Source organism: Sander vitreus, chromosome 18 (assembly GCF_031162955.1).
Source record: "Sander vitreus isolate 19-12246 chromosome 18, sanVit1, whole genome shotgun sequence".
Classification (NCBI taxonomy): Eukaryota; Metazoa; Chordata; class Actinopteri; order Perciformes; family Percidae; genus Sander; species Sander vitreus.
This window is the reverse complement of record NC_135872.1, coordinates 9997038-10020171: the sequence shown is the minus strand read 5'-3', so window position 1 is coordinate 10020171 and position 23134 is coordinate 9997038. Positions and strand designations below refer to the sequence as shown.

Genomic DNA, 23134 nt, shown 5'->3' with positions numbered 1-23134 from the left:
TATTATTAAAGGAGAAAAAAAATCCAAACCATCATGGCCCTGTGTGAAAAAAGTGATTGCCCCCCTTGTTAAAACATACTATAACTGTGGTTGTCCACACCTGAGTTCAATTTCTCTAGCCACACCCAGGCCTGATTATTGCCACACCTGTTCACAATCAAGGCATCACTTAAATAGGAGCTGCTTGACACAGTAAGGTCCACCAGAAGATCCTTAAAAGCTACACATCATGCCGAGACCCAAAGAAATTCAGGAACAATTGAGAAAGAAAGTAATTGAGATCTATCAGTCTGGAAAGGGTTATAAAGCCATTTCCAAAGCTTTGGGAATCCAGCGAACCACAGTGAGAGCCATTATCCACAAATGGCGAAGACATGGAACAGTGGTGAACCTTCCCAGGAGTGGCCGGCCGCCCAAAAATTACCCCCAAGAGCGCAGCGGCGACTCATCAAGAGGTCACAAAAGACCCCACAACAACGTCCAAAGAACTGCAGGCCTCACTTGCCTCAGTTAAGGTCAGCGTTCATGCCTCCACCATCAGGAAAAAGACTGGGCAAAAATGGCCTGCATGGCAGAGTTCCAAGGAGAAAACCACTGCTGAGCAAAAAGAACATCAAAGCTTGTCTCAATTTCTCCAGAACACATCTTGATGATCCCCAAGACTTTTGGGACAACATTCTGTGGACCGATGAGACAAAAGTGGAACTCTTTGGAAGGTGTGTGTCCAAGTATATCTGGCGTAGAAGGAACACTGCATTTCATAAAAGAACATTATACCAACTGTAAAATATGGTGGTGGTAGTGTGATGGTCTGGGGCTGTTTGCTGCTTCAGGACCTGGAAGACTTGCCGTGATAAAAGGAACTATGAATTCTGCTGTCTACCAAGAGATCCTGAAGGAGAATGTCCGACCATCTGTTCGTGTACTCAAGCTGAAACGAACTTGGGTTCTGCAGCAGGACAATGATCCTAAACACACCAGCAAGTCCACCACCGAATGGCTGAAGAAAAACTAAATGAAGACTTTGGAGTGGCCTAGCCAAAGTCCTGACCTGAATCCTATTGAGATGTTGTGGTATGACCTTAAAAAGGCCGTTCATGCTCGAAAACCCTCTAATGTAACTGAATTAGGACAATTCTGCAAAGATGAGTGGGCCAAAATTCCTCCAGGACGCTGTAAAAGCCTCATTGCACGTTATCGCAAACGCTTGGTTGCAGTTGTTGCTGCTAAGGGTGGCCCAACCAGTTATTAGGTTTAGGGGGCAATCACTTTTTTCACACAGGGCCATGATGGTTTGGATTTTTTTTCACCTTTAATAATTAACACCTTCATTTACAAATTGCATTTTGTGTTTACTTGTGTTGTCCTTGACTATTGTTTAAATTGGTTTGATGTTCCGAAACACTTAAGTGTGACAAACATGCAAAGGAACAGGAAATGAGGAAGGGGGCAAACACTTTTTCACACCACTGTATGTGGAGTTTTGCGGTACACACTACAAGTGGGCATGAATATGTGTATATTTCTGTATGTATTGTATGTATGGTATTCTTATTTATGTATGTTTAAATATGAATGTATGTATCTTTATGGATCTATATATATGTATATGTGTGTATATATAGTATGTATGTACAGTACCATATGTATCATTGTAGGTATACTGTATGTGTTCACGCATGTATGTGGGTGCAGAGCAGGAAAGTGTTTCACAAGACGGTGATAAAACAATAGAAACACCTGTCAGTATAACGCAATACAGTTCAACAGCTGCACAAACTACAGCCTCTACTATGACTAAATCAACACTATGTTAAATCAACACTTCCCTAAAACAGTCTCAATAAAAAACTGAACATTATAACCTTCATGAAATTAGGATTTATTGAAAGATTGTTGTATTAGACTGTAGTACTTTTTGGTAGGTGTACCTAATAAATTGTGTTTGTGTAGAAGCTAAAATATGTATAATTGTTTGAATATAATGTCTGTGTGCATGCATGCATGCACAAAAATATGTACAGTATACTGTATGTGAATGCTTGTATACTGTACAAGTCAGGTACCAGACCTCATAATCTCAATTTGTTCAGCAATTCAAATAAGCCTGATGTTGTGACCACAGATGAAAGATGTTTCCCTGGGAAAACAATCAACCTATCAGAGCTTTGTAGGTGGAATAAGAATGGAATTGTGATTTTACTACATAGCTAACTGGATACATAGCTATATCCGTAAAAAAAATAGCGACAGAAAAATTGATGAAATTGACACAAGCTGTTGTAGTTGATTTACAGAAATAACTACAACCAAGTTGGCTTACCACATAACTGCAACGCCCCTGGTTCAATTGCACCCGGGGGACCTTTGTTGCACGTCGTCATCTGAATGTACATGCATACTGTATCCACACGTGTGTATATTTGTGCAAGTGTGCGCACATGCATGCATATAGCGTATTTGCAAGTATCCATGTATGTGAATGGGTATTTTTACATATATGAGTATGTGCATAAATGTGTGTTTCAGCATGACTGGCTTCTTTGCAGATAGAGTGCTTGGCTGTGTTTGGGTGGGTGTGCACTGAATTGAGGGAAGCCTATTAGAGGGGAAAGGGTGTGCAACATTTTAATCTCTAACACCCATCTATGTCTATTTCTACTGCAGGGAGTTACGACATATAAAGCTCTTCCTCAAACTGCCGGCCAGAGGTAGTCAGCCTGGAATAAAGGCTTTTTTGCTCGAGGTGTGGACAAATCCTGATTCAGGTGGAGGAAGGAATGAAAAGGGGGAAGAGAGATGGGGGGGGGGGGGGCATGGCAATAGTTTTGGCCTGAAAGCCTGGATGCCTCAGCCAAATCTTTCTATGAATAAAAGACGAGCACAGAGAGGAGGATAACGAGAGAAAGACGGGATGAGAGAGAGAGAGGCACAGAGTGAAAAGAGTGAGAAAAAGGAGGGATAGACTGTCAGGGGCATACTTAACAAGAGAGAGGAAAAGTATGTGTGTACATGGGGGCATGTGAGCCAGCTGCAAATCTCGGTGGTAGTGGGACACTTCCAAGATAAGACCCATCTGCCAGGGTGATTTCATTAATAATACAAACTCTTTGTACAGGGCACTCAATCCCACTCTCTCTTTCTTTTGACACGCACGCACGCACGCACGCACGCACACACACACTCCCAGTAGTAGCATGGAGTCGAGCCCATTACAGCTGGGTTGTTGGTTTGTCCATATGTAGGAAAGCTCTCAAGGGGTCACCTCTCAACATGTTAGCTAATAGAGAAAAGGATGGAGGGAAGGATTAGCCCACATCTTCAAACCCCTACCGTGATGAGAGCTCTGAGTGCTCAGCGAGGGGTTCCACTCTCATGATTCCACTCACAGCCATAGAAACAAACATATACACACTTAAGTATTCTGCAGACCACTCCCCCCCACAAGCGTTCTATATATTTACAGAATAAATGTCATCCTGGTTCAGATCTGCCATTGCTGACCCTCTCCCATTTCTTTTTCTAAACCGTCCCGGCTACACCACATATCAAATGGACTTTATATATTTAAACAACAATAATAATGATAAAGTAATTGAACCACACATTTGAGCAGTGCTTGCTTTGCCACTGCTCAAATGTGTGGTTCAATTACTTGCAATGTAAACGACACCTTTGCTTAGGTCTGCCGGTAGAGCCTCAGACATTGTTGAGACTTTACTGTCACACAACTGAGTCACATAGCAATCACAAAATATGTCTGCGATAAGAAAGTCAATTCAAGTAAATTAAGATGCTTATTGGTGCTGGATCTCGGCAGTATAGGTTTATGAGTGTGTGTGTGTGTGTGTGTGTGTGTGTGTGTGTGTGTGTGTGTGTGTGTGTGTGTGTGTGTGTGTGTGTGTGTGTGTGTGTGTGTGTTCCTCCCCTGACTGTGTCCTGACTGTAAAATTGAGGCCACTGTCACCCATCTGATTGAGTCCTAGCTATTCTTAGCTGTGACAATTTGTAAAATTGACAAAGGTTGTTACAACACAAGTCATTGGAAGGCAGAGACACAGAGTTGGCTCAACAACCCGGGGGGAGGCTTGCTCAGCCTTCACCAAGTAAACATAAACACCCAGAGACACACACACATGACACGCCACAATATATCAATTTAAACAAAAGAATATTATACAACAAACTAACAGACACAAATCCACCCCTGCCTCATCTGTGTGTCCTTGAGTCTGGGTATCATTTGTTTTGCCACATATCATTTTTCTCTCTACCTGACACACCTCTGGATGCTCCTGAAGGCCAAACTGGGCAGACTGATTGATTGAACGTGCCAATGTGTGTGTGTGAGTTTGTGTGCCTGTGATTATAGTTTATGTTATATGTCCTGTTGTGGCCCCATACTCCCTCCATCCCTTCCTTCCTTCCTTCTCCCGCTCTCTCTCTCTTTCTGTCTCTGTCTATGTATCTCTGTCACAGCAGCGGTGGCACATTGAGGGCACAGCGTTCCGGCTGGTCAACCTGATGGAGCCGCTGACTTGTAGTGTGGCGTGGATTAACATGGCATGGAGGATTTCAGGCCAGAGGGGTCAGCCAAAGCCCATCTGCATCAGCTACCATCACCGCAACACAGCAGAGCAGACAGGGACGCTAACGCTGACTGCCTGTCTGAATGTCCAATTTAAATGTTTAACAGCATCCTGTTTAATCCGAGAGCAACCCTCTCAGTTAACTGGTATACAACACTGTCATCCAGAGTGCCTTCTAGAGCCCTTAACTCTGCATCCACACTGAGCAAAACCACCAGCCATCACTGGAAGTCTATTCATTTCCCATGAGAGAGAGAAAAGAAAAGTGTAAAATTGATAAGTTGATTTTAGCCATTGGATAAATCAAGAGCTCTCTATAACTAATTATAGTGGTGACATTAACATGGAATCCAACGCATGCAGACCTTGCCATGACTTGTATCCAAATATTCAATTATATAAATCCATCCATCCTTATGTTTCTTGTGTCGATTTGAAACTTGTAAATCAAAATGAGGGTGGAGATTAGTCATCACAACTAGAGCTTTCATAGGCTGGTGCTCCTAGAAATTCGGGGTGAGTGGTACAGTAGGTGCACAGGTAGAAGTGCAGGTATTTGACACCATGGGTTTAAAGTTGGGTTAGGGGCTAATCACTAAAAAATATTGAAAAAGTAATCCTTTCTCGTGTTTTCAGACTTTTTCACCAACTTTACTTAACCAAGATCAAGTGCTTTGAGTTGCCTACGCAAACATTAAAGGCATACTATGCAGTTTCCGTTTTTTGTCAAACAGATACCCCTAGAGTCGCTATGGAGTACTTGTATTTAACATTACTGTCATAAATACCACTCACGCAGAGCCGTCTCTGCACTCACGGCCCGATCCCCTCCCCCCTGTACGACTGGTCTTATTATCAATAATGGCTGAAGAAACAACTTCGTAAAAACTGACATACAACAAGCAAGCTCAACAACATACAACATAGAACGCAAGCAAGTTTACTTGACATGTTGATAAAATGTCGGGAGTACAGTCTTCAAGTTGGCCTTATTAAAGTCTCTTTGGATTATGTGAACACCGTCGGGGTGGGCCCGCTGCTGCGTGACGATCACTACTGTTAGCGCTCTCGGTAGAAAAAAAGGCCGGCATCTTACAGACATGTACTCAAGGTTAGGGGAACAGTGTTTATCTATAATTGTCCCGTTATTACACCAGTTCTCATGCACGTACATACAGAGCCCCCCTCCTCTGCTCTTACGGGAGACCTCAGTCCTGTCCTAGCGTAGCAGAGTGTGGCCTGCTGGCTGCATGCTAGCATCGGGTATCCCCGGGTGAAGCCAGGTTTCAGTGATAATCAAAACACAGCAGTCCCGAACATAGCGATTTCCAGCGAGTTGTAATTCAGAGTCGTCCGTTTTAAGCACCAGGGATCTGGCATTGGAGAAATACAGGCTCGGTAGAGATGGCTTGTGTGCTATGCTAGCCTTAGCATTAAACCGGACCTGCGGCCTCGCTATTCCTCTCCTCCTCTGTCTGCGCCGCCTCCTAGACCCGACAACAATCCATGGAGAGCCCGGCGGTCTCGCTATGTCGTCTGGGATGTTGTGCGTATAATGAAAGACATTTGAAATAGATATCTGGTGCTGGTCACCGATGTCCAAAAGGTTCTGGCGGGTGTAGCGGATGTTCACAGAACCAATAGTAGTAAAGTAATTTGTGATTCTCGCAAGATTTTGACAGGGCGCCTCCTCCCAAACCTGCATTGCTGGTTTGGCCAGCGGTGTCCCCCCCTGCTTTGCTATCGGGATGATTCGCCCTACTACGAGTTTGTTTACCATCGAAATGACTTCGAAGCTGTTATATGAAGGTACAAATCTTGCATAGTGTGCCTTTAAATCTGTTTATCATGCTTTAGTTGCAATAAGCCAGTATTGTGGGTAAACAATTTAATATGTTGTCAACAGATGTTTCTTGAAATGTACGGATATCCTGAGACTTTGCAGATACTTGCATTAAAAACCTTCCTTATTCTGTTGGTAAAAATGTAATCTAGCACTATGTCATAATACATGCAATTTTGCACATAAATAGTGCCAAATACCAGTACAAATAAAGCAAACTGCAATACACAAAAAAACATAAAGCATACACAGGCACAACTACATGTGTGCAAAAAAGTGCCATCACAAGCTTGACAAATTACTTTAAATCAATGCTGGTCTCTTTTGGTTCTTACAGCTTTTACTGGACAACCTGAGGAGTAGATTTTTCAAACATGACCTTATAGAATACATAACTGTGTAAAACAAAAGCCACACAGACATGGATTGAAGCACGTTCATGTGTGCACGGACAGATACTCAAAAAAGAAAAGAAAAAAAAAATAACAATACAGAACAACTCCAAATGTTCCCCAGTGTGCATACTGTACAAATAAGCATGCAATGGATCCCTAATCACTGGCACTCTGTCTAGCGTGACACACATGACATAATTGCACAAGCCTTCTCACACAGACTTGACACATACATTACACATCAGCCTCAAAATAAACATACCGTAAAGGACATGACAAGCGTGGATCAGTCCAGGGTCCCACAGCGGGGGAACTGGTGACACACAGTGATATTGACTGGGGTGATATTGTGACAGAGGAGCAGGGGAGCTTCAGCAAATCTATGGCTGTATGGAGAATGACTCGAATGTCTAGAGAAGCGTGTCTGAGGCTGCATGTTGGGGGTCACAGTTCGTAGTGTTCGAGTCACAGGCTGAAGCGGCATTTCGAAAGGCAACGTGTGATGTGCATTGACATAAAAGACAGTTATCGCTCGAGCTCCTCCTAAATCTTAGTGATAAAATCATCATGACATAAAACATAGCCTCCTTTCTTTTCTGCTGTGGGCTGCTATGGTTGAAATATTCAGTTGATATTATATGGCCAAAAGTATGTGGACACAGGTGTACATTTGTGGTTTGGGCTTGGATCCATAGTTCCATTTGAGGTAATAATGCTTAAGATAAAATTAATCAAATTTTAGACAATAGTGTGCTTTCAACTTTGTGGCAACAGTTTGGGGAGGATCCTTTTACTTTCCTGTTTGCACATGACAATGCTCCCGTGTAAAAAGCCAGGTCCATTACGATGTAGTTCTCCATTTTGGAAGAACCTAACTAGCCTGCACAGAGTCCTGACCTCAACCGTATCGAATTCCACCTTTAGGATTAACTGGAACTGTGAACCAGTTCCTTATCGCCCAACATCAGTACCTAACCTCACTAATGCTCTTGTGGCTGAATGGGAACAAATCCCTGCAGCCAGGTTCCAATATCTCGATGGAGTCTGTTATAGCAGCCTATTAATGTCTATAGTTTTGGATGTTAAGCAATCACATAAAGATGCAATGTCCACATACTTTTGGCCACATTTTGTCTCTTATAGGGCCGGCTTGTTTCTACAAGGTATCAGTGGATTTTAGTGAATAGCTTGTCCTTTTTATTACTTTCACACTCTTCATAGATTTATAGACAGTTTGCTTTGTTTTAAAGTTAAAGAATTTATTTGGTCACTTGTCATTTCTTATGACTGGAGCAAAGAGAAAACCCCAAAACCACCACCTGACACCTTTTAAAGCTTCTGCAAAGGTGCAAAAACAATGTTTTAATGCATTTAGCACAAGGAGATTTTCTTCAGGATTTTAGTTTGTTTAGACATACACTTAAAGGTCAATTGTGATGGAGATTATTGTTTTCCTGGGAATTCTTAGTGCTCTTTTGTCACGGTTCACATCCCTGTTAGTGGAAACAAATGTTGATTTCACCTCCTTTAGCTTCTTTCTTCTCACGGCTACTGAGAGTCATCCTTACACAGAGTGCTGCAGCTCTTTTGTTGTTGCCATGCATGCTGGGAATTTCTCTCCATAGGGCGACACCGAGCCCCGCAATGTTGTCTTGAAGAGATATTTTTAGTTTCTTAGCTGCACAAAAAGAAGATGGCTTGCACACGCAAGTGCACACACACACCGAAAGCCTGTGCATATTGCTCAGTGTCATGGATTTAATGTTAACTGATCGACTTAACTCTGGAATAAACGATTGTGTACATAAAAGTAACGCCTGATGTTTTCTTTTGTCATTTCTGTAAGTTGAATTGTCATAAAAAAAGGCCAATACTCACAGGGAGGGATCATGGATGAGATCTTTGAGGTTGACGCCACTGCGGTCCTCTGCAAGGTTCCGAAAACAGCTGTCACTCACTAGATAGACAGAGAGAGACAAAAGAAAATGAAATCAGCACACAAATTGATAAGGAATCTAAAATGAAATGCACGAAGGGCTGTGGCACAAATTGCTATCGTTACATCACAGGCATTTTCCAAACAGTACATTTTTTTTTCTCATAAATGTGAGCAATTACAAGCGAAAAGGTATCATGGATTACTATTTTTTAATTTTCTAAACTGTATCATGGTTGGCCCCTTGTGTACTCAGTGTGGGAGACTGAACTGATTATCAGATGATGAAAATGACGAAACACACCAAAATGATCTTTCTTTGATCAGATGATGAAAACTAGATGACAACATCCAAGGTGATCCAATCCAAGCACACATTGAATAGCTCTGTGCTGTTTAGGAAACATTTCTGTATTCATTCTTACATTTTGATCCACATTTCACATCTGTGGAAAACAAAACCCTGTATCATGGACATACAGAACTCATCTAAACTAGGGAGGATAGGATGCTCTTATTTGTTGCAGCCCCACTTGTCAGTTTCTAATGTAATAACACACATGTGCCTGTATATAAAAATGATAGTTGGTGTAACTGCTACATTGTCTTCTGCATCATGTTTTCCTCCAAATGTATATTGCAAATCAAATAAGGCTACGATGTGAATAAAGCGAACACTGACATCACCTTCACCCTGCACACTTTTTGATCACACTGAGCCTATATGAAGCCACACCTTCATCGTCTCCAACCTCGCCTTATAAAATCACGGCAGCCCCTCAACTGCAGAGCAGGTGCGAGCCACATGAGTCATCAATGTTGATCACAGACGGATAGAGTGACGGATAGAGCTAGACAGGGAGAAAGACAAAGACATGGGGAGAGGAAAATGGGAAAAAAATAAAATGAGAGGAGACAGAAAGAGACAGACGAGAAGGATGAAGAGAGGGACAAGGTGTTTTGTGATCTGACGGGGCCAAATGTGAATGGACATGCTTGTGTCTTAAAATAGATGCAAAACGAAGCACCAGAGGGTTTACAATGGTGGTGGTGGTTGTGGTGCAGTGGATTTAATCCAAAAAACTTGATGTGCTAGTTTTAAACAAGACTAGAAATGTCATGTTACTCCAATGAAGTGCCATGATCCATGAACGAGTGGAGGGGCGGAGGGATAGGGTGAGTGGATGGGTGAAGCAAGAATGGTGTAAAAAATGGAAGTGGGATGGCAAAGAGGGGATATGAAGGAAAGGAATGCAACAGAGCTGGAGCACGGAGGGATGAGAGTGAGGGATGGTGGTGAGGAAAATGGGAGATTGAGGTGTAGAAGAGGGGATGGAAAGGATATAGGATGGAAGGAGTTTTTAATGAGGGAAAGAGGGGTGGAAGGGTGATGAAGAGAAAAGCAGTGGAGATTGGGCAGCGCTGTGAAGACAGAGGTAAACAGAGGGTGCAGGACGTTGCTCTGGGCTCTGGCAAATAAATGGGAGAGTGCTGACATTTGCACACAGAGCAAGCTCAGAAAGAGAGAAAGAGAGGGGAAAACAAGAGAGACAGAAAGACTGCAGGTGGGGGTGAGAGATGTAGCAAGAAAAAAGGGAGGGAGGAGAGAAAAAGGGGAGCAAGCACATGGAATACACATCACCCTGGCTTTAGAAGGGGCACTGCTGCATTAGTGCATGTGTGATGTGTGTGAAGAGGGAACTTCCTTTAAGACTGCAGTATTACACACACACACACACACACACACACACACACACACACACACACACACACACACACACACACACACACCCCTCCTCAGTCTTTCTCTCCCAGCTACCCCTTGATCTAAAAATAGCCGTTCCACTCTCCTACAAGAGGCAGCAACCATTCTGAACCAATCAACACGCTCTGTCAAAGGCATTGGTACCCACCACCCCTCTATATACCAGTGTGTGTATGAGAGTGTGTGTGTGTATGTGTGTGTGTGTGTGTGTGTGTGTGTGTGTGTGTGTGTGTATGTGTGTGTGTGAGTGTGCGTGTGTGTGTGTGTGTGTGTGTGTATGTAACAAGGGGAACTCCTGAGTAAAGGTAATAGATCTGCCCCTCCCTGCTGCATCGGTTAGTAGAAATGGTGGGAAAGCGATCCTTTCTACAAAACAATAGCAGAGAAAAGACTCAGAAAGTAGAAGGGAGAAAAGGGAGGAAACAAAAAAGGGAGAGGAATTAGAGTGGAAGAGAGGGAGATCTGGCTGCAGTTGAAACAGGCTTCAAAGGAATATTAATGTGATCCTGTGCAAGAGCTGAAGACAGGGGAAGAGCTGGGGGAAGAGGGAGGGACGATGGAGGAAGAATATGAGAGGGGAGGGGAAAAAGGTGCGCAAGAATTTGACACTTGCTCCTTCCCATCTCCCGAGCTCCACCCATGCACCTTTCTCCAGGTAAATCTGCAGCGGAACTTTCATCTCCTTCTCCCAAAACATCGCTGTGCACTGTATCCAAAACCATGTGGGAGACACCAGGGATTTAATTATCACAACAGACCTCCGACTAGTTTAGAGTCAAACCTAATCCCTAAGCCGCCACTCTCGTCCTTGGTCACATTGAAAGTGAAGCTGCAATGCAGTGACCGCGTCCCACCCCAGAAGGTGCTATTCCTGGTCGGAGATACAAAACAGCAAGCTTAAGGTCAATGCTTCTACATGGCTGGACAACCAGAACAGACAGATACTGTAAGGGCAAACAGACATAGTGCCATCCTGCTATTCTGGGGTCAAACATTTAAAGACAAGTAGAAGCTCACATCTTGGCAATGCAATTTTAATTCAGGCCGGTGCAATCTATTTTCATATCTGACATTCTTGATATTGAGTGGAACCAAATACTGCTCTTGAAACTGCACACCTTTTTGTTATTATGTAGGATTGGTGTTGCCTTTATTTATCATCTTTTAATTGTGTGTGCTAAATAGTAATAATTAGATGTGGTTGAAAGCTACGGAAAAATATTTTTGGAAACTATTGTTTCCAAGGTCAAGGATGAACACGTTCAGAATAATAATAAGCCTAATCTTGTACTTTTCAAAAACAATGCTACAAAGGGTTTTGCTATAAAATAATAAAAAAAACAAAAGTTAAAAAAAAGAAAAATGTGAAAAATAACTGCAATAATTAAGAAAGAAAATGAAATTTTCTGACTGACTTTATGTGCTTGAGAGTATTTTGATGTCTTAAGCCACACTGTATTTATTCATCGCATGGGCATATCTGGCATCTCTGTAATTGTTATACTTTTTCAATTTGAAATCTATTTTGTGGTGCCTATGCCTGTATCGACTCCTATCATCTCATATTTGCCTCCACCTGTGAGTGTGTGAATGCAGAAGCCTGGAAGTCTCCAGGCTATAGCAGTGGGAGGAGAGCAGGAGGCCTGTGCCTCAGAAGCTTTACGCAGGGCAACACCACTCACACATGGGATCTAGACGTGCACACCGAACCATTGTGCCTGCTCCTAAAGGGTTAATCACTAAGCCATAGCAGAGCAGGAGAGCTCGGGACGCTGGGGAAGACATCAAGACACCACAAAGAACTGATCAGAGAGGAAGAAATGTCAATATAGAGTGAACATGAATGGAAAAACACAGAAGGAATCGAAGGGGAAGAAAAGATTAATAGGAAAAGAAAAATGTTTTACAGCAAAAGTATTTTGAAGCGCGGCTTCCCTATTCTGGCGCTTCAGTGTAAAACCAATGCTGTTTGCACAAACCAATAGTCAAGGGCTGTTTTTAATTCAAATAACTAATCACTGTCCTTTTACAGCGATGATAAGTTCAGACAAAATAAAGTAAAGTAACTAAGTACATTTAGTGAAATACTGTACCTATGTAAAAGTAATTGTATTTTCTACATCACACATTTGTCTGGGTTACTTTAAAATGTTACAATTGTACAATTTTTCATACCTTTCCTGTCCAGTTAAAGACACGTATCTCTGAAATTGGTGATTTTGAATTTCTCTAAAAACTGAAGGATAAAGTGTTCCTTTATGGATTAAAAAAAATGCTGCACCTTTTTAAGCTAAAAAAAACTATAAAACAACCCTGTTTGGATTAGCTGTGGAAATGCATAATCACAAAATTGAAAACAACTGTTTCATCTGAGTTTATGGAAAGTTTTTAGAGATATGTGAGATATAAATGATCTTATAGAATAATGCATTGCTGTAGATTTAACTACCCAACAGTATATTAAAGAGTTAAGCACAACCTTAAAATGCAACATCAACACATTAATGCACCAGTATATTAATCCAAAAACTTTAAGTACTTTTTGCTGTAAGGTTTTAAATGCAGGATTTGTACTTAGTAGTGGAGTATTTTAGGTAAACGATCTGACTTCCACCACTAAAAAAATTTATGTGGCACAATTTTTGGCAAGTGCCCTCATGTAATTTCCAAGCACAAATTATGTTGTTGTCAAAAAGTGGGAAATCAACGTCAGACTGAAATTCATCCACTTCATTTGGTAAAGCTCCAGTAATTAAAGTAACTAGACTACAAGCTAGCTAGCCAGCCCAGGTCAGAAATAGACACAGACAGATTAGACACAATTTTGCCAACCACACATGTAGGCCTACTGTTCACAACATAATGGGTTATCTCAGTTAATATTCATTCATGGGGGAGATTTTTATTTCATATTTTCCAGAAATAATAATAACTGAACTGTACGCATTGGGAAGTAATGCAATCATCATGAACGTTTTGCATCTCTACTGTCATTGCCGATCTACCAAAGAGGTAATTTGTCGACGGTCCCTTACACAGAACCTAGCGACAGAACAGGTGATAAAGTGCTATGAAGCTTTATGTCGGATACAAATACCTAGCGATAATAATTGTAATTGTTTTCTCTTGATACTCTGTAATAATGTCAACTTTCTTTGACCCTGATCACGTCATTGACCTGAATTGCGTTGTCGATCTCGAACAAAGGGGAAGTTAAAATCGAATATCAACTGAATATCAAACGTCCAGCCAACTTCACCGCGTTTAAAAAGCGACAGATAAGAAGAGGCATTGCAACAATGTTTACAAATACATTGCGCTGGCTGCACAGATTATGCAGAACAGAGCGCTACGATTGACTGACTGACACACACACACACACACACACACACACACACACACACACACACACACACACACACACACACACACACACATTGTTAAAATCATACGCTGGATGCTTTATTAGTCTTTCCACATGGGTTTAGTTAATGATCGGGCTATAATAAGACCACGTTGGCTATGTAATCGCTGACAACCGGGACAATTTCATAGTGGTTGGTTTAAACCGGGACACTTTAGCGTCCCGACAGGCTTTTGTCGGGACTCAGGACACGCAACTCAAAATCGGGAATGTCCCAGTCAAACCGGGACGTCTGGTCACCCTAGCTAAAGCAAAACTATTGTAACAAATAACTTCTTGTTCCTGCGACATTTTAACCAAACAAATGAGGAAAGGTGATACAGGGTAGCAACAGGTGGTGTGTCTACTGTTAGAAAGCTAAAAGACGGTAAAAAAAAACTTACTAGTTATGTGATATTTTGTGATTCAGATAGCTTTGATTTAATTAATTTAGGTGCAGTCTATTTGTAATACAGTAGCTTAGCTAGCTAGCAGGCTTTGTGCTGTCAGTCCGTTCCTGGTCTGTTAGCCAGAAGCAGAGAGGAGTCATAAACTGTTCCACATTAAAGTTCTACTCAATCATTTCCAGGACATAAAATCAGCACTCATTATTTCCCTGGGATCCCACACTAATGGGGTTTTCCCTTATAGCATGTCTTCATGCACTGTGTGCGTGTGTATGCATTTCTACACATATTCAGAGAAATGTCACACAACAAAAAGTACATGAACACATCTATACACAGCCTTGGTCACCTAGTCATGGATCACCAATTTTACACAACATGTACTACAAATCACAGCGCAAGACAGAGTGCATACAGTTGCTTGTGCCAAAGTCTGTTTCCAGCCTAATTTTCACAGTGCTTATCCATCATTATGGCACTATACCCTGCTGCTTTTAAAAGATACAGAGTCTTGGGTGTTTTGGATATAACTATATTATGTTTAAACATGCTTTGCCAGTTAAAATGTAGATCATCCTGACTAAATTGCTCAATTCATGTTATAAATAACAAATAAAACAAATAAATGATGAATACATCTATACATGTGCAGGAAAATGTGCAAATCCACCAGTGGAGGGATAGCAGCGCATCACCTTCTTCATCACAGCCCACTTGGCATATCTATTGTTTCCTGTTCTTTATCCGCTAACAGCAGTGCCGATGGCCCTCCAGCCCTGGAGAAGCTACTATGGAGGTCAAATACTGGATTGGGTTAACATCTGCTGGTGGGAGGGACAACACCTCTGCACACCAATAAGCCTCAACCAAAGTGATATCACTGCCTCCTGTCTCCTATTTTACTGGCTTGTTCTGTGTCAAATGGAAACACTGGGCCCCAGGCCGCGGATTAAATGGGCTTAATGATGAATAGAGGTATGGACCCGCCTCCAGATTGTAATGGGGTGGGGTAGACATCTGACTAGGGGGCTTTCAGTACTACAACCCCTTCCTAGCCAGAAGAGGAGAGGAAAGGAGCAGTGGTGCACAAAGCTAGCATCTTCATTCCATGGCAGGGTAAATTTCCAAATTAATAAAGGCTTCATGGTGCTGGGTAAAATATAGTAACAGCAATAACATCAGATAACCTAATCTAATATAAGACCACTGTATCTTAGCAACCTTGTTAATTCTGAGAGGAGCAGTGGGGTAAGCAGCAGAAGCACAGCATCCATCATCAAAGACACACCCAGCAGCAACACACGCGCGCGCACGCGCGCGCACACACACACACACACACACACACACACACACACACACACACACACACACACACACACAATTACTTACAAACTCTCAAACCCACGACACCACGCACATGCTATCTTACCATTAGCCACTATCTCAATCACACTGTGATGCAGATGAATGCATACACATGTGCAGGGCTACACACTCAGGCAAATACACACAGATCCTCAGGCTTACTGTAAGCAGCCGGGAGAATGGAGGGGGTGTGGAGCGGAACAATGGGATCCTAATCGTCGGGCTGCATTTCAAAGCCTCTCCCCTCTACAACACTGTTTCTAGATAAGATTTGAAAATGCTATTTATATCCGCGGGGAAAGGAGCCAACCAGCAGCTTGATTTTCATTTATTTGAAGTAAGATCTAAATCGGGGTGGAGTTACATAATGGAAGGAGTGCGACACTCCACCTGCTACTGCCGAACCAGCCATTGAAGAACACTACGAAGAGAAACAGCCCAAAAAATGCACTGGGCCCACGCTAATACTGCAGCTAATAATTACTCTATCAGCTTAATAACCATCGCCTACTACACCAAAGAAGCCCGGCTCATCCGTGTGGGTACACCAGTGGGCCGATCCGCATCTCAAATCCAAACCTACTCCAGTGTAGCCAGGCCAAAATCCGGCAACTATGCTGCGCCAAGGACAAAACAACACAGCACAACATGGCCCAGTCCCCCCACGCACCAGATGTGCAGAGAAAGAAAGACGAGAGACAGCTCTGCACTTCACAGCTGTGTCCCAAGCAGGCAGGGTCCACCAATGGCCCCGGCTCCCCAAACTCTCTCCCTCTCACTGTCTCCCCGGAGAGGAGAGGCAGCTTCAGGCTGAATGGAGATGAGGAGGGGTGGTAAGATGGACATGTGGAGTTGAAGGAGGGTGAGCAGGAATCTAACCCTGAAAGGATTAAGAGAGCAATTCATACTGGATGAGAGGGGAAACAGAGAGAAGAGGAGAGAGCGGAGCAGTGCTGGGAATACTCTGAAGGCAAAGATGGAGGGCAGAGAAAGAGAGCAGGATAGGAAAGAGAGTAGTAAAATGGGAAAATGGGGAAATGACTGTTAGGGGAGGCTACGATTAGAGTTGAGTTGCTGAGCCCCTCCCTCTTAATTGGCATACAGATATAAGTATTTTCACCAGCTAGGTGCTTTGCCGTTCACATTAGAGGTACCGAAATGGGCAAAAGTTGAAGGGGGAATTCATATTTCAAATCAAAAAGCAGAGTAAGATTAAAGGTCATGGATGGACATATATATGTGAAAATATGAAACATTAGTAAGACCCCATTTGCACCTGACATTAACATGTGATCTTGATTTGTTATTTTGGATAATAGTATCTAAGCATGGATTGTTATAGTTACAGTTACAGTTATATCCTCTATTTATGTGTTATCTTTATCTCAATTCTGCCCACATTGTGATTGATTAGATAGATGGAGTTGGCGCTAAGACACACAAACACACACAAATATTGGCTTTAATAGGCCTTTGGATCCATACATGGAAAGTGTGCATGTGACTAGTGCTGAAATGATTAATCAGTTAGTCAATTCACAGAAAATTGAGTGACAACAATGTACAATTAAAGCTGCAAGCAGCGATGAACGTGCCCTCGCCACTCCCAGCACATCGGGGGTACTAGCGGACGCCGCTCCTTGCGGCTGTGCATTTGTGTGGCACTCAGACACTGCAAATCGTCACCAATGAAAAGGGAACTCTCTGCTGAGTTCAATGATACCTCACACAATAGTGTACAAAAAACGGGTCATTAGTTATTAAAGGGGGACTGGTCTGTGTACATGGGCATGGCTAGAGTATAGGGGGCGGCTCAATATCACATGTACACCACACATTCTAAGTTTCATGTAAATCGGAATAACTTTTGCCAAGATACAACCGTTCCTGTTTCGACAGCCACCTACAGGAAGTTGGTCCTCTATAACTTGCACATTGTGTTAGCTATCAAAATTCTTTTGATAAATTTTTGTCATGAGGGTACACCGAGTCTATACGCAAGTTTTCATGCAGATCGGACTCATGGCACAGGATGAGTTAGACAAAGTAGTTTTCCCATTATCGCGATGTGGCGAATTAATTAAAAAAATGTAAACAGCGCCATCTAATGGCCGATTCACTCAACCCTTGGCATGGATGTTCAACCCCCTATGTGGAACAACTTTGTCAAGTTTTGTGGTCATCGGAATAACTGTGGCCAAGATATACAACTTCCTGTTTCAACAGCCACCTACAGGAAGTTGGTCCCGCCTAACTTTCGCATATTTTCAACTATCAAAATTCTTTTGAAAGCTTTTTGTCATGAAGGTCCATAGATAGTACTTGCAAAGTCTGGTGAAGATCGGAATCACCATCTAGGAGGAGTTTGAAAGAATGTAAAACACATGAAAAATGAATAAATTAAAAATGGCCGCCTTCTGGTTGTTCGGAGCTAATGAAGGTAAATTGGGAATATGTCCGAAATGGTTAGAGCAATATATGTAGTAAATTTGGTGAATATCGGAGCAACTGTGTCCAAGTTAAGGCTTTCCACGCATTAGGGGGCGCTATGGAGCCCATTTACAGGTATGGGCCAAATCGCTATACAGTCTCGCAAAGCTCCCAGGTGTTTATGTGTGCGCTATTTTTTGTGAGTTTTTGTATATAGTGAGGCCGTCAATGTGCCCAAGTGCTAAAACCAATTAGGGGGTGCTATAGAGCAACCATACCACTCTCAAGCATAGACTGGACCAACAGATCCCGTTGCTCTGGACGGAGACAAGTGAAGGATATTAGAAGCACTTTTCCGGTGAGCGCTGAGCGTTACTGCGCAGCCTCAAACTGAGAGAGACGACATAAATGTGACGTGAGCAACCTGTCTGAAAGTTGTAAGTCTTCTGGTAGCTGTGCCAAGAGAAATTTCAATCATTCCGATTATTGCAGAGACGGAGAGCGTAGGTATATGTAAGGAGATAACATAGGCACAGGCTAATTATTACTAACTAAAATGCTAGTTAACATTAGTAATTAAACTTAAACAGCTAATGTAAGTCCAAACTGCCTGAGAGCTTCTCCTGTACTATACGGTACCCATGGTTATGACACAATCGTTAGCCTATTTTTACAAAAATGTCTGCTACGGAGCCATAACGTGAGATACAAGGTAATGGAGCCTTTTATACATTGTCGTGTTTCTTTAGAAATAAACAATGGAAAAATAAAGTCTTTAAATGCTTCAGATGTAAAGTTATTCACTGTCAAAGTGACGTCAAAATGAATGGAAGTCAATGGGATGCTAATGGGGGGGGGGGGAGTGCTTGTTAGCATTAAAATGGTGCCATAGGATCTACGCGTTGTGAGGAGAAGCTTACCCCCTTGCTCTCAAGGCTAAATGTGACCAAAAATCAAGATGGCCGACTTCCTGTCAGGTGGAAACATTTCAAAACAATGCTCCATGGACTTCAAGATGAGACCTATGTTCCCTCAAAATTTGGTAAAAAAAATGAGAAGTTAATAAACTTCTCATTTTTTTCAGAATTCCGAAGCTCGTTAGGGGGCACTATGGAGCCCCATGACAACGCTCAAGCCCAATCACTACAGAACTTTGTAGTTTTCGCCAGGTCTGACATGTGCGCAAATTTTTGTGAGTTTTCCAGCATGCTAAGCCCCTCAAAAATGTGAGTGACGTCACGGAATAATAATAAGCCTTACAAAAACAATAAGTTCCTTCGCACTTTCGTGCTCGGGCCCTAATAATTGATTGATCATTTCAGTAACTGGCAAACATTCACTGGGAGCAATGCTGTCTTTTTCAAGACACATTCACAACTGGACACTGCCCAGTACAACCACCATCTCATTTTTGACCAGTGCCCTTGAGCAAGGGCAACCCAGATATGTGCTTTTCTCCATTTTATATTATTGTTAATTGAATATCTTCGGGGGTTTGGCCCTGTTGGTTGGACAAGACAAGCAATGTAAGACATTACATCAGGCTATTTTTGGCTTTTTATAGACTGATGATTACTTGATTAGTCAAAAAACTAGTTGATAGATGAATCGATCCATGAATTCAATCAATAATTGCAGCCGTAAGTCATAGAATTAGGGAGAAAGATTGTGCTGACCCTGAGTGTTCACCTTAGCTCCAGAGGCCTGCTACTACTGTAATTTACTAGAATTAAAACATGAGAGGCCGAACCCCAACATCACCATACTTAGTCAGCAACCAATATTACACACACACCACCATCGCAAAAAACACCCACTCACAATCAACACATCAATCACCAACAATCAAAGCAAAAAATATAGTTTTCACCTTCTCTAGATATGAACTTCATTTCCCTTCCATGATGCAGTGCGTGTCCAAAAACTATCCACCGTTTGTTTTTCGTGATCTACCCGAGTCAGCCCACTCTCAGTCACTTCTCACACTCTGCATAGCACACTCACCTGAACCTCTCTTTGTCATCCAAATATCAGTGAAAAGCCCGAGACTGCAGCACCCAACAGCCTGCAGCTCTCTACAAAGGCCTCTCGTATTGATGTTTTATTAACACAGCCATAAATATTGAAAAGACACTTACTAATGAAGCCACAGAAAAGAAGTTCCAGAGACAATTTACAGCGCAAGGGAACACAGGCACTTTGAATGTGGCATCCTACACCCAGGGACGGACTGACAATCTGTGCGTTTGGGAAAAGTCCAGAACGGCCATCCAACCGACGGCCGTTGGCACAAAAAAAAAAGTCTAATAAAGCCAACAACAGGGGGCGCTAATACAATCACTTATATTCTATGTGTAAAAATAAAACTGAAGAAGAAGAGTTAATTTCACATCAGCAAGTACTGGTGCAGGGCACATTATAATAGGCTGCCGATATCCCTATCTCAGCGAATTGCATAGTCAGCTATCAACATGGGTGTGCATCATGATTATGAAAATGATCGTGCCATTTAGTGCTGTCAAACTTAACGTGTTTAATAATTTCTATCATTTTAAACATTAAACACGTTAGAAATTAATCGTGGGTTGACTGCGATTTTCACTTCATTGTAAATGACAGTTTGTAGTGAGCTCACTTTTGCTGCCAGGATGAAGACTATTGTATTGAATTAAACGGGAAAACATCAGGCATGCATTGGTACCACTCTAAACGTGCTAACAAACAGGGAAGGGGGCTAAATAATTCACCAAATTTAACCAAAAGTTTAACCAAAAAAATCCTAGCTTGCACTTTCTGTCTGTCTTCAATCAGAGTGCAGTTTTTCCTTGTCTTTCATATTTGCGTTTACTATTGTGGAACTGGCTTCACAGACAAAATTGATGTCACTTTCATCATTTCACAGCCTTATATGAATCAAAAGTGTAATATGACATTGACAAAATATTAACTAGGTTATTCAGTGCTAATTCTTTAACACAAAGCAACACATTATATACATTTACATTATATTTGAATAGTTGTTATAGTATATAGTACCTAACAGTGAAGTTTTGGTATAGGCCTACAATATATCTAATCCCCATGTTCAGGTACAGCAATTAGTCTACTTTATCTCTGAAAGTGTGGTCAGTAATACTTTGTACTGTTTTATAATTACAAGTTTGTGTAATTTGGGGTTTCTGTAGCCAGTGACATTTCATTATTTGTATTTTATTTTCAATGCAGATGTAATGGCATTGTACATTTTTTGTTTTTATTTGAAGGCTGAGGTTTCATTAATAAACACAACCCCAGTTATCATCATTGGTTTTGAGATGTTATTTGCTGTGAATACCTTGTCCGATAGGCTACAGTATTGTGGGACAGTATCAGGACATCCTGGCTAGTGTCTGTCGCGCACGGCTAGGGGCGAATGGCCGGATGATGGTCCTATTTGGGAGAAAGTCCAGGGCTGTTTTTTAGCCCCAGTCTGTCCCTGCCTACACCCCTTTATCTACTTTACTTCTCCTTCATCTCATTTCCCACGCTATGACTGGAATGCCCCTGCAGCTTCAACATCCCCCCCAAATACACACATTTCACCCTCAACAGCCCCCATCTTGCCACGCTTCTATGTGTTTCTTGTTCAATGAAATCAATGAATTTGAAGGGGCTTGACGATCTGCCACACCTCTTGTGAATATTAATCTTAAATCACAGGCTCGGTATAATGAGGCTGGTTTCTAATGACAAAAGGCGTGATTAATGTGTCTGTGGCTCGGTGTGGCATTATCATATAGCCAGGCAGGAGTGTGCATGTAGTATGCTGAGGCTGGGCGGATGTGTGGCTGTGGGTGGAAGAGGTATTGCAGCTTTTTTCCCTGTGTAGCATGACATTTCGATGGCAGAGGGCCCACGGCAAGCCAGCTCTCCGTGGCATTTCCAACAGCTGTTTACACACACATACTGTACACACAAACTTAATCTGCACTGTGTTTTCTGAACACATGAGTGCATGTTCTGTACATGCAGTGCATGAGTGCAGCCATTCATATGATGCAGTTTACTACAAAATCATAGTAGATGCCATTTGAAGTCAGTGCAAGATAGAACAAAACATACAAGTTGTATTTAATAGTACACATTATAGTTAAACTAGCACTCGTGGTAAGAGAACATATCACAATTCACAAATTTGCTTCCAGGGGTTTTACAATCTGTACAGCATACGTAGCCTTTATCCTTAGTCGTATCTCTCTTTCCAGAAAAAATAGGGTTGGGGTTTGATGGTGTTAATCAAAATCAAATCCAGTATTGAAAATAGTTCTAGTAATTAGATTTGTTTTCAACATGTTCAAGTAACTGAAGTTATAAATGAATAAAACTCTTTGATCATATTGATATGATATGCCTAAAAGTTTAAGAGACTCTCCTGTATTTGATGTGACATGATAATTTCTCTAGAGCAAAAATCTTGTTGAACTACAAAAACACACAATCAACTGATGGTCACGGAGGTCTTAACACTCACAAACAATCTTCGGCTGAGCACAGACACCAGCTTGCAGAGAGGACATGAACCGTAAAATAGAAACAAGTTTAATTTTAGCCGCTAACTTAACTTTAATTAGCTATAGCCAATATAATGTACATAAATGTTTTGTACATTGCTCTTTACTAATAGAAAGGAACCAGACGAGATTCGATAAGTGATTTGTTATTGTCAGAGCTTATTGAATTTGCGTCAATTGTAAACAGGGGAACCCAACCGTAAGAAAAAGTGTCCCTGTGTGGAGGCAGAAATCTAAAAGACACATATCTCAAAATCTGGGAAAAATAAAACCACAACTGTCTGCAAAGCAAGATACCTCTAGAGAAAATAACGTTTGTGTGTAATTTGTATGAACTGACCCTTTAATTTGGCTGATTTACAGAATTCTGCAGCTCAGAAAAAAAACATATGTTAGAGATAACAAGGGTGACATCATTACAGGCTGACAGAAATACAAATAAATAAATGAA

The 23134-nt window shown here is 41.8% G+C and overlaps 1 protein-coding gene across 1 annotated transcript in view; it reads right to left on the bottom strand.

The window, feature by feature from the left end:
- The window catches only part of gphnb (gephyrin b), a 92571-nt gene that overhangs the window by 54577 nt on the left and 14860 nt on the right, over nucleotides 1–23134 (bottom strand). Inside the window, exon 2 of the mRNA XM_078274464.1 lies at nucleotides 8706–8784. Within this exon, the coding sequence (XP_078130590.1) occupies nucleotides 8706–8784 (79 nt within the window). The remainder of the gene's footprint in view (nucleotides 1–8705; nucleotides 8785–23134) is intronic.